Here is a 12,702-nt window from a genome sequence, read left to right on the forward strand (position 1 = left end):
TCATCAAAATTTGAAAATTAAAATGACTTGTTGTGCTTCGAATCCCGGACACTGTTAAAAGCTGATTCGAAACCCGGACACTTCGACGTCGTCGTGCTATCTTGTCGCACCCGCCATTTTGACGTTCCGAGAAAAACGCGTTTTAATGTTTGACCTTGAATATTCAAAAACGAGAGCACGCAATGTAAACAATAACAAACACGTTTTGTTTGGCTCACCATTCTGTGCATTGTCCCAAAGTTTGGTTGAAGTTGGTTGCTGGAGTCCCGAGTTATAATTACAAATGTTTACGGTAGTCTAGCTTGTACGTGCGACAAACGCATCCTGACTTTCCTGGCCTGAAATCCCTATGGCCTTTTGTCGCACTTACATCAATTTTCATGGAGTGACAAGATAGCACGACAAGATTGAAACTACTTTCATATGTAAAGTGACAAAAATGCACGGAGTTTTTTCGGGTTTTGTTGAATATCTCAGGATTGAAATCGAATTTTGGGGATCTATGAAGGTCAAAAGGTGAGGCATTGTGAGCTGCACAAAATGGCGTTCTTAACTCAATTTGGCCCAAAATGCACGTACGACAAGTTAGCACGATGGCGACGACTTTTGCTTCGAATTCCGGACACTCGATTTTTCTAATGAATTTCCCAAATTTGGATTGAAATGTTAGTGAATGGCATTCTTTAGGTCTCAAGTAAGCTGTTAACATCAAAACAATCGATAGTTTATATAAAAAATGGTTAGAATTTAAGAAAATCAAAAACATAATTTTCTGCTCTGCCTTCCCGGCGCTTCGGACGCATATGAAATATTTCCGTTGAAATGTTTCGCATTTTTGGTAAACTTATAATTTTACTTTATTTTATTGTTTTGGCATTAACTACAGCGTTCAAACAAACTTTAAATGAAAGTTGATGTTAGAATTTATCAAATAACACTGTTTTGATATTCATAATGAGAACTTATATCCAAATAATTGACAAAACAAGATGAAGTGTCCGGGTTTCGAAGCGTCCGGGAATTCGAATCATGACGTTAACTCTGTATTTAGAATTATCGTGATAGGTAAAGTTTCAAAACACTTTACACAAAAAAGTATGTTTAACTCTCCATTAAGTATGCCACGCTAAAATTAGTCAAATTTTACCTCTCCCCCCTCCCCCTCTTTTTCACGCATTTTCTATACTTATAACACGCAATGTTACACCTGCTCCCCCCTCCCCCCTAAAGCGTTACATACTTGATGGGAAACGCATAACTGCAATTCTGCCCAAGACACCAAATCGATCACAAAATTGGTATTGATCGCTTTTACTAAAGTCCCATTTTTTTTTCTTGTTTTTTTTTTTGGTTTTAATAATATCAATAATGAACAATAACAAAACAAGATTAATGCATATAAAAATACTAAAACGAATAAAGAAATACATAAAACAAGTGATGTTAAGTTTTTCATAGAACAAAAATTGAAATTGCATCTTTTTACTATGAAATGACTGTAACTTTTGACCCTTTATTCATATTAACACGTTTAAAATCGAAAATGTTTCTTTTTAGAGCTCTCAAAGAGACCCAAACATCACTTTTCTCTAAAACTTAACCATGAATTGCAAAAAAAAAGATTTTTTAAGGCTTGCTCATATGCTTTCTCAAAATCTAGTCGTTGAAGGCGTAGATTGAATGCTGGTGTCTTCGACAAAGTTGCTTGGATTGACAAGTCCAACAACTTTTTACAAGACAAAAAAAATCGCAAAAATATAGAATTCTAAGATCATCCTAATCGTGAACCACCTTAATTTTTAATCAAGCCAATGATTTCTGTAGTCTTTGGTGTCTTCAAAAATATTCCTTAATTCGTCATAACATCAACTGCGCTCCCGTGTGCCACAGAAAAAAACGATTTCCAGAATTCGCTCGATTCTAGTTTTCCGGTTCAACAAGTCATGCCGCCGTGGCCAGAAATGGCCACGACGACTGGTCGTCAAAAAAAAGAAGTCATCATCCCACGTGCTTCCACTTTGCCGATGCCTCGTGACTTTCGACGATTAATTTGCATTCGTGGGTTTGCCGATGATCGAAATGCCATCATCGCCGCCGTCAAATCCTCGCACAAGTTTCGAGACCGGAGGCTGATTGGAGTCAATTGGCAAATGACCACGCGAAGAAATTGATTGGTCTCTGAAGTTTCCAGCATTCCACGGAAATGGGCAGTTAAGGTTTATCATGATGATGGTTTTTGACGATGTTGCTTTTATCGACTGGCCATTGGCGCGCTGCTTCCTAGTTTGGCTTAATTCGATTGTAAGCAGGGCCTTCCTCAATTTTGCTGGGGGTTTTGGTTATTTAACAGCTATAAAAGTTCCGTTCCGGAGATCGATTAAGACATGCCCACACAGGACGACCTTCTTGGTAGGTCTCCGGACCCCAATCCAAGAGAGGAGGAAATGTACTGCAATCCCAACCCCAGTTATTGGCAAACAATGAAGAAACTCCTGTCTGAACTTCACACCAGAATGGAAAGAAGAAACCCCCGTGTGAATGACCCCTATTGTAATGCCACGTTGTTGCTGCTGCGGCGGTCTTCCTTGCACGTTTTTTTTTTCTTTCTGAAAGTTGAGCTGCCACTGTCTGGCCCCGGCTGGATAACCCCGACCCTCTCCGTTGGCTTCCACCCGTGGCCCCGGTCCGTGCGAACCAACCTGTTTCTCGGGAGTTTCTCGCATTTTTGGGCCTTTGTGTATAGCAGGCAAGCGAAAAAGGGAATCAGCAGACAGTAATTTAAACGAGAACACGACCAGTATTGGTCCCTGGAGAGGCGCAAAAGGGTGAATGGAACCCGGCAAGACGGATGATGGGTTGAATTAGCCAGTTTGCGTTTCATAAACTTGTGGTGTCACTAACCCGGAGGTCTTCTAGTTGGTAAGCAGATGACAGGAAGAACGTTTGGAACCTAATCTGAAGTGCAAATCAAGATCATGGTTTTGAAACCGTGCTGATAGAATTCGACTCCGAAACATAAGATTCTCATTGGAAAAATATTTTAAAAACCTTTCTAAAGCCTTAAAAACTATTGGTTTTCTCGTGTAAAACCACTTACATTTTGCCTAAAGCAAAATATGACAAACCCAAATGACCTGAGGGAAAAGATTTTCAAAAGTTGTGTAAAGGGGATATTATTTTTTAAAGAAAATCTGGTGTTTGATGATTATCCTTACCGTAAACCGGGGTGACTTTGATAGGTTTGAGATTTTTTCCGCAAAATGAAGAGTACAAATTCAATACATACAGAACAGCGATGGCATAATCATCATCAAAAGAAAATCATTGGATGTTCATGAAGAGAAAAACATCCGAAGGGAGCATGCTCTCTTCTCTCGCGCACGAAAGATCGGTAAAAGGAATCTAAAAAAACATCTTCTTGATTATTCGGCGGAATATCTTTTTCAATGCTACACTTGCAAGTGCAACGTTACACGTCGAAAAATGACCTGTCACATTTTGTAGATGGGGCAATGTGTGTAAATAAAGTGAAATAAATAAATTTAAGTGGTGTTGACAAGGAAATTCACAAAAAATCATCAGCAGATTGATTTTTTTTTAGAATTTCGGGAGCGATTTTCTTCTGCGTGATTCGCCTCCTCTCTCTTTCGCGGGTGAAGAAAGTTCGCAAGCGAAATTGATTGTTTTGCGATTATTCCATCCCTGATACAGAATAGTACGGAATCATACTGACCGTGGTAGAGAAGTGTTCTTAGTACTTCAAGAAGAAGATTTCATAAAATGTTAAAAAGTTCAAAAAGTTAGTTAACTATAATTAAGAAAATGTTTATGAATAGCATTATTTTGATACTCTCAAAGTGAATGAAAATGTTGAATAAAAAACGGAATGCAATTTCGAATTGTTTCCACTAGGAAAAAAAATAGTTTGTAAATAATAATTTTTAAGTGTTTTGGAACAATTACAAACATTGTAAAACTGTTGTTTATAATAATAATAAATATGTAAGTCCCTAAGTACGGCATGCCATTCCAAGTGAAACTTGACATTATTTCAAATTATCAATAACCTATCACAGCAAAAAATAAAGGTAATTCAGTTGCATGTGAAAGGCCTGCGTGTTAAGTTAATTTTACATAATTTTTTTTTTTGCAATATTACACGCATAAATATAATGCGTAATCCAAAGTTGACAACACCAGCCAGCAACAGTCAAGTGTTCGGAGCTCTTCAGACTTTTCGATTTTTTCGCCGTAATTTACCGTGATTACCCGCGAGTTTGCTCCTCCAGCATGCCAAGGGCCAGCCGTGGCCGAGGCAGTTCGAGTGCGGCCTCGAAAAACCCGCGAAGTTCATCTACCGGCAGAGTGCAGAAAGGTAAACACACCAATGCCGCATCGACCGCCATCGCGCACGGGAGCGTGCCCGGTGACGTCACCGATCCTTCATTTTTACACGTGTCATACCGTCCACGTGAGTCCCCGGTACGGACGAGACAATCGACCCGGGCATTCGGAAGCACTTCCGGCCAGCAGCAGCAGCAGCAGCAGTCCACCAGCACTACGACGACAACCACTTCCAACGTTCCCACCAGCAACGAATTTGAGATGCTGAGTGGAGATGAAAACAACACCGACAGTGACAGCAGCAGTGCTGGCGACGACGATGACGATGATGAACTTGCGCGCAAGCAAGGAAAGCAGAAAAATGGTAACTCTTCGAAGGAACGACGACCACCTCCAATTTTTGTTTTGGATACGTTGGCTGACGATGTTGACGAGTTGCTTGAGGGACTCCAATATTGTCTCAAAATTAGCAAAACTTCTGTGCAAGTGATTACCCACAAAAAGCTGCATTTCGACTTGGTGGTGAAGAAGTTGAAGTTGCGAAACTTCAAATTCTTCACATTTGATCCTGCAGAGAAGGTCCCAGTGAAGATCGTCCTTCAGGGATATCCGGACCGCCCGATCTCCGACCTGGAAGAACACCTGACGGGCGTCAAGGTTAAGCCTCGAGAGATAAAGGTGCTCTCAAAATCGACTACGGTGACAGGTACGTACACCTTGTACCTCCTGTACTTCGATCGCGGGTCCGTCAAAATCCAGGACCTACGGCGGATCAAAGCACTGGACGGCTTCTTTGTGACGTGGCGATTCTACACGAAGAATCCGGCCGACGCAGCCCAATGCCACCGCTGTCAGAAATTCGGACACGGCTCAAGAAACTGCAATCTCCCACCCCGGTGTGTAAAGTGCGGTGAGACCCACTTCACCGAAAGGTGCAGTCTTCCGCGGAAAGACCAACTGGGGGAAAACGCCCAGCAGCACAAAGCACGTGTCAAGTGCGCCAATTGTGGTGGAAACCACACGGCGAATTTCCGTGGCTGTGCCACGCGTAAAAAGTACATCGAGGAGCAGGACAAGAAGAAGAAAGCGCAGCGGATAAGCTGCCTTGTGCAGCGAAGTTTTTCGACGTCAATAGACAAAACATACTGTGATTTAGTTTTAAGTTTATCTATTTCTATCCTTTTCCTTAGCAAATCTAGAAGGTTTTTTTTTTTAATTTTTCCTTCTCTTGCCAAATCCATTGTTAGAATATCCAATTACATCAAAATGAATTATAGTGTAAACCATAGTTGAAAGGAACTCCAAAACTCTATTAGGTTATAAGAAATATGGAATTGTAAATTGATTATTTACTGACAAAATAAATTGAATTGAAAATCCAAAGTTGAAAGACATACATTTCGATCGTACAATGTCGAGTGGTTCAAGTTTGATTTTTCGGTTTGCATTATTGGGCTGAATTGTACGAGTAAGCGTCATTTAACCCTCTACTGCTCAAATTTTTTTTCGATTTTTTTATTTTTCTCGTGTCATCTCGGTGTCATTTTGACCAACTTTTGTTCTACGAAAAACTTTACTCCTCTTGTTTTTGGGTTTCTTGTTCAATTTTTAGTATTTTTACCTTCTTAGTTTTTTATGTTTTCATAGCCAATTTTTTTTGGTTTGTTTTTCACATTTTTGCTATAGCTACCATGCTACCGACGACACGACAAGCCACTCGCTTCCTAAAAGTGGGTCCCAAATCGGCTTACCCCTCCGGTTCCTCGTCGATGCTACCATTGTCATTCAAAAATGCATAGAGGCATGGTCTGGGATTCTACAAAAAAATACTGCATACTTATTTTGACAAAATCTATAGGAAATTTTTGTGGAAAACACAGCCAAAGTTGACCTTAAAAAAATACATTTTTAAAAACATTGGCAAAGTCTAATAAAACAAGTGAAACTTCTAACCTTAAAATTTTCTTAAATTCAATGAGTAAAGAAAAATACATCCAATACTTTTTAAACATAAAAAAAATTGGTTAAAAATGTATTGTTGGCGAATTTTTAGATCGAAATCTGCCTAGAGGTTGGGTTAGTTTGTAGAAGGTTAACGTATCAGTGGCTGAACCAGGCACTTTTCATTAGTAATAATACTTTTTTCAGAAATTTAACTTCTGAAATTATTTAATTTACGATGAATTAGACATAAAATTATAGTTTTGAGTTATTTAGGGGTTTAGCCCTAGGTGTTTTGCATTTTCTTTTCATAACATTTTATTATGAAGCCTGAAACTTTATGTTAACTTTTAAAACATGTGAAATTAAAAAAAAATCATTCAGTTGTTCAACAGTGATTCACAACCTCCCTATGTTTCGAAAGCCGAAAAAGTCTCTCTCTCTCTCTCTCTCTCTCAAAAGATCGTCTAGCGAAAAAAATACCCCACACGCTCTTTCTATCGTTTTTTTTTTCTTTCTCATTCGGTCTCGCAACCAACCAATTAAAACATTGTGCTAATATGAGTACTTGTCGCGTCGTGATACAGAAAGCAAATCAAACGCGGAATCAACCGAACAAACATATATACCATACACCACACATCGACAGCAGCGCGGGTACTTTAAGTCGTTGCTTTTTTTTATTTCCACTGATAAAAATACCACTGTGTGGTAAGTGGGTAGCGCGATTAAGGGTTGCTTTGACGATATTTTGTCAATCAATTTGGATTTTCTTACAAATAATTACATAAAAGCTAACTTTTGTTCACCAATGACAGTTGATGTCTCTGAACACTTTTCTGTGGTGTGACCTTTTGGGCTGCAGGTTCAATATTTAGAAAATTAAGCGAGCAATGCAAAATATGCCGAAAACGTAAATCTACGTCATACAAATTCAAATCTCAACTGGCCACAATTTGCAATCTCACCTTAACCAGAAAAGCATAGCGCGAGCTTCTTGCTTTCTACCCGGCCGGCGTGCACAAGAGAGGCCAAAAGCAGAAACGCCACACACAAACAGACGCCAAAAGAGCAAAGAACGAACTAATATTGGTACAGTATGTATGAAAAAGAGCAGCCAAATGGTTTTGGTGCTCTCCTCGAGCCCCACAACTGAATTTATTTCTCGGGCGCGCAGTTTAGTCGGCCAAACTTGAAACGCGGCTGCACTTTGCGCCTCGCGCCAATTGTCGTGGGAATTAGTGCCCTCAAGCCGAAAAGTGCAGTAGTGAGATCGATCAAAGTACATTCGGGGTGCCATTTTTTTGCACTAGCGACTGGCGAAAATCAGCTGTTTGACGAAAATCGAATAAAAAATACGACGACATGGAAGTTCGCAAGCGCAAGGAAGCACGTAAGATTTAAGCTTTTCTTCACTTTCATCCTACGCCTCGCTTAAATGTGTGTGAGAGAGAGAGAGACTTCATCACGATTTCCGTCATGACATTTTCATTGCCTGCAAGGTAGAGCGTGAAATTTGTGTGAGTTTAAAAATATTACATTTTTGCAAAAAAATAATCAAGCCAGGCTTCGAGAAAGGTGCAGTATTTTGGTCTGTGTTGTCGTTATTCTAATTAGAAAAAAACATTCTACAGGTTGGAAACAAAGCAGAGACTTTGAAAACTAAGCTTATTACCAAAAAAACTAAATAAAAAAAACTAACCACATGATTGAGTTTGAATTAGGAGTTACCGTAAAAAATGTTGTCAGGTATATACGTGCTTCTGCCAGATCGCACGTTTCCGATAGAGGAATTTATTACCGCTGAAGATACGAACCATACACGCCGGGGTAATCAAATTAAGTGCCGTAAGCACCATGTACAGACGTGGTGTTATTAAGCTACAGTCAAATCGTGAAGTTTTCTACGTTTTTAGCAAACTGACTTTTCATTGTATTTTTTAGAAATATTTTTCAAAGATGTTTTTTTTTCAAAATTTCCGAAAAACAGTAAGCATAAACAATGTTTTCTCAAACAACTTCAACATTTTTCAACAGAAAACCATTTGAAATGCATTTTACAGCGTTGAAAAGGCTCTGGCCGAGGTCGATGGAGGGCAAGGATGCCACATGGTTTATTAAAATGTCTGTGTAAGTCTGTGCATTTGACTAAAATTAAAATAAGTCAATTCACAGTCATAGAAATCCATCAGAAATTGCGTTTGTAAGCAACGAAATAAGTTGATATGTTGATATTTTTACAAAATATTAAGTTAATGAAGTTTTTTTTTAATCTGTGTACCTCAAAAAAAGCTCAAATATCCGTGAAACACAGGCAAATCTGTGCATCTGGCAGCCCTGAAGGGAGGGGGTTGATTTCACTTAAATTTCTATTGAAATTTGGAACTTATTAAAAAAAATCTCTCTGATTTTTCGGGCAGACTTTGAAGAGAGGAGGGGGGGAGGGGGTTGAAATTTTTTTAAATCAAATTTGTACCAGCCTAATAATATTCATGGTTGAGCTTGTTGAAAAATATTTAAAATTTTGGTGAAATTCCGAATTCCGAAGAAAATTCGCGAACCAATTTTTTTTATATTTTTACTAATAGATATTTTGAAAACTAATGATTGCAAAACAAGTCGTCGTTGTCGGGCTATCTCGTCGCACGTGCATGCTGGGACAAATTGCATATAAAAGAAGTTTCAATCTTCAAGATAGCACTGACACAATCTGAGATTGTTGTAAGTGCGACAACTGGCCAAAGGGATTTCAGGTCAGAACGCGTTTGACACACGTTCATGCCCGACTACCGTAAACACTCAAATTCAACCAAACTTCGGGATAATGCATAGAATGGTCACCCTAACAAAATGTGTTTGTTATTGTTTACATTGCATGCTCTATTTTTTGTTTATTCAAGATCAAACATTAAAATGCGTTTTTATCGGAACGTCAAAAAGCGACCTGTGACAAGATAGCACGACCACATCATAGTGGACAGGCTAGGTTAGTAATTTCATTTTGTTTTACTCTTTGCTCCCCTTTTCCCTTGACTTTGGTCTGGGTCGAATGACATAAATTTCAAAATATATTTTCAACATATTCTGCCAAAGTTTAGATATTTCTAAATATTTTACCGCATTTTTTTCGATAAATTTATTTCAACATGTTACATTAAATTTACAATCGAAAATGACTTCATAACTTTTTAAAAAAATACACTTCACCGTTTTTTTTCAAGGCAGTTTTTTATGACAATTTGACAATATTCCATAAAAGATAAACTCTAATTTTATCTTACCTGTTCTCTGATCGTGCGTCCAATCCGTAGAAAGCATTATTCAAGATTTTGTTCTTTCTTAAATGTTTGCAGTACTTTCGAGAACCTACATATTGTGTATTACACTCATCAAAGCGGTTAGGTCTACTGGGTTGTCTTAATAGCACAAATCCATAGAAGAGGGAGGATGCGTGGACATACCGTACCAAAATGGTGTGCGATGTGTCCAGGGGGATAGTTGAAATACAACCATCCCAAATACTTTTTTAACTCTCCCGGCTACCGGTATCTGAATCAGTTTGAATTATCTCACAACATGCATGTAGTATGTGCTTTCACCCTCCAAAGCACTCTTGAAAGATATCTTATCATATCTCAAGTGGTTTCGTCTCCAACCTCCAACTGAACTCTTATGTTATGTCATGGACAAAGAATTCTCGTAACAACCGCCAATTGGCCCAACCTCGCAGGTATCGTTTCTTGTTTCAAGTGCGCTTCAAGGAACCTTCAACCGGCAGGTTACACTGTTGCACTAGGGTGGGTCAAAATGGCAAAAGTTGAGCTATTCCGGATAGGCGGGCAAAAAACCATAGTTTGGCATCCACAGAAGCTCTCCTGAAAGTTTCAGCCAATTTGGTTTAGAATTCGAGGTGCCCAATCGATTTGAAATTTGTATAGAATTTCGAACCCAAATGTATGGGGAAAACGACTGTTTTTACCTTTTGTTCTCCCACTGGTTCAAAATTCAACCAAAAAATTTGCTGTGCTGCACATGCATAGATTAGTATATTTGGAACAACTTTGTAGAACATTGCAGATTGATTTGATCAAAATTGACTTAGTTGTAAGCGGATTAAGTGATATAAACGTAATTTCAATTATCCATTCGGTCATGACAAAAAGTCTGTACAAAATGACTTTTGAACGGTCACTTTGATCAGAAATAATTTGACAACTGGTCTGTTTTGGTGCTTGAGAAATGACCGACCGGTGGGAATCGGCATCTTTTCTGCGCCAGATTTTTAGGATTCCTGCCGTGTTTGCGGTTAATAGTAACTAGTGAGTTAGGTGGTCGATTCGGCAGTTCTTGCCGTTGGTAATCGACAAGCCAAAAATGGACACGGAAACCAACCAATCGGTATGTCGACTTTTTTTTTGAAATTTACAAGATGGTTTTCAACAACATTAATGACTTTGATTTAACAGGTACACAACACGAAACGAAACTATTGGCACTACGCCCCCCGGGGCATGGCCTTCCTCTAACGTGGGATTTCTGCTCCAGCGCCTCTGACGAGACAGGAGAAACCGGGACCGACGTTTTACTTCACCATCCGATAGAAGCTCAGTGGATAAGGCGGGAATCGAACCCGCGTCTCATAGCATCATCGGGATCGGCAGCCGAAGCCGCTACCCCTGCGCCACGAGACCCACCAGGTACACAACACATGCTTATGAATAACCTGGCGGTCGATCGTGACGAGGCCTACGCCGCTACTTTGGCCGCTCACGACGTCGCCGAAAAGTGCAAGTCGCTGGGAATCACCGCGCTGCCCATTAAGCTGCGTGCCACCGGCGGAAACCGCACCAAAACCCCGGGACCGGGTGCCCAGTCAGCGCTCCGTGCCCAGGCCCGTTCGCCCATGAAGATTGGCCGCATCGAGGACGTGCCGCCGATCCTGTCTGATTCGACCCGTTTAGAGGGAGGTCGCCGCGGTCGTCGTCTGTAAAGAGTGGGAGTGCTCGGGCTGGTATTTTTGCGTCGCGCTGTGCGAGTTTCCAATTCCAATTCGCTAGCAGAGTTCTTAAAAGAGGAACTGTATCGTGGTGATGATACAGAGTGCATTACGTATCATCAACGCGCTTTCGACCCATAGGCCATCGCTGTATACTTCTTGTTGCCGCAGAGTAATGACGGCGACGGCAACGGAGACATTTATAGAGGGTTGATACATAACTAAGAAAAGAACTTAATTTTAAGTGTTTTTAATGTAATAAATTCATGCAATAAAACTCAATTTACAAACGGTCGTTTTGAAAACATTTTTTTTTAATTGTTTAAAACTCTTGAATCATTGATCGAGAGCTACACCATCACGAGGTGCACACAGACTAGGCCACTTCAGTGAACCCTGAAAACCATACTCTCCCCTTTGAAACCTTCAGCCTCATATCGTGGAAACATAACCTTCAGTGACTATAATTATCAAAACCATGTCAAAGGACGACTTGTAGAAAGCCAGTGGCGAACAGCGACCGTTGGACCTTTTCCCGCAATATGTGGAGAGAAGATCACTACCGTACATTTAGCACACACTAATGCCTGAGGCCAGAAAATCTGGCGCAAAAAAAAAGAAGCTGATTCCCACCCGATCGGTCATTCCGGTCATTCCTCAAACTCTAACTTGACAAAAACAGACCAAGTGTCAAATTATTTCTGATCAAAGTGACCGTCCAAAAGTCATTTTGTACAGACTTTTTGTCATGACCGAATGGATAATTGAAATTACGTTTATTTCACTTAATCCGCTTATAACTAAGTCAATTTTGATCAAATCAATCTGCAATGTTCTACAAAGTTGTTCCTCATATACTAATCTATGCATGTGCAGCACAGCAAATTTTTTGGTTGAATTTTGAACCAGTGGGAGAACAAAAGGTAAAAATAGTCGTTTTCCCCATACATTTGGGTTCGAATTCCAATACAAATTTCAAATCGGTTGGGCACCTCGAATTCTTAACCAAATTGGCTGAAACTTTCAGGAGAGCTTCTGTGGATGCCAAACTATGGTTTTTTGCCCGCCTATCTGGAATAGCCCAACTTTTGTTATTTTGGCGCACCCTACTGTTGCACCCGTTGATAACGCACACCTTGAATCTTTTGTAAGAATACCCGTATGGTACCAGCATTCTCAACCCTTCGATATCACTCTCTGTGGGAAAGATATCGAAGGCTTGTGCTGAAGAGGTGCCTTCCGTCGGTAAATAAACATTGTCGTTGTACAGTTCAAAGTACCAAGATACACATTCATGTCAAGAAGATGCCTCAAGTTCTCTTTGTGTGAGCTGGGCTGGACTACCCGGCCTTGATTTACCGGTCGTTAAGAGTGCAGTTCAAACAAATTCTAATGAGGTGCACTGCTTTGATTAAGTGGGG

At 40.0% G+C, this 12,702-nt stretch overlaps 2 protein-coding genes across 6 annotated transcripts in view; both read left to right on the forward strand.

Annotated features, from left to right (window-relative positions):
- The window catches only part of LOC120417786 (solute carrier family 41 member 1-like), a 79,689-nt gene that overhangs the window by 39,327 nt on the left and 27,660 nt on the right, over positions 1-12,702 (forward strand). The window contains exon 1 of one of the 5 annotated variants that reach the window (XM_039579953.2): positions 7,464-7,678. The exons of the other annotated variants lie outside the window; for them this stretch is intronic. Within the exon in view, the coding sequence (XP_039435887.1) occupies positions 7,651-7,678 (28 nt within the window). The 5' untranslated portion in view covers positions 7,464-7,650. Of the gene's footprint in view, positions 1-7,463; positions 7,679-12,702 lie in introns of those variants that run through there. 5 annotated transcript variants of the gene reach the window in all.
- Positions 10,378-11,871, forward strand: LOC120417787 (uncharacterized). Its single transcript, XM_039579955.2, has 2 exons — positions 10,378-10,683; positions 10,983-11,871. The coding sequence occupies exon 2, from the start codon at positions 10,994-10,996 to the stop codon at positions 11,273-11,275; it is 282 nt and encodes a 93-aa protein (XP_039435889.1). The 5' UTR covers positions 10,378-10,683; positions 10,983-10,993; the 3' UTR covers positions 11,276-11,871.

The sequence above is a fragment of the Culex pipiens genome, chromosome 1 (genome assembly GCF_016801865.2).
Source record: "Culex pipiens pallens isolate TS chromosome 1, TS_CPP_V2, whole genome shotgun sequence".
Lineage (NCBI taxonomy): Eukaryota > Metazoa > Arthropoda > Insecta > Diptera > Culicidae > Culex > Culex pipiens.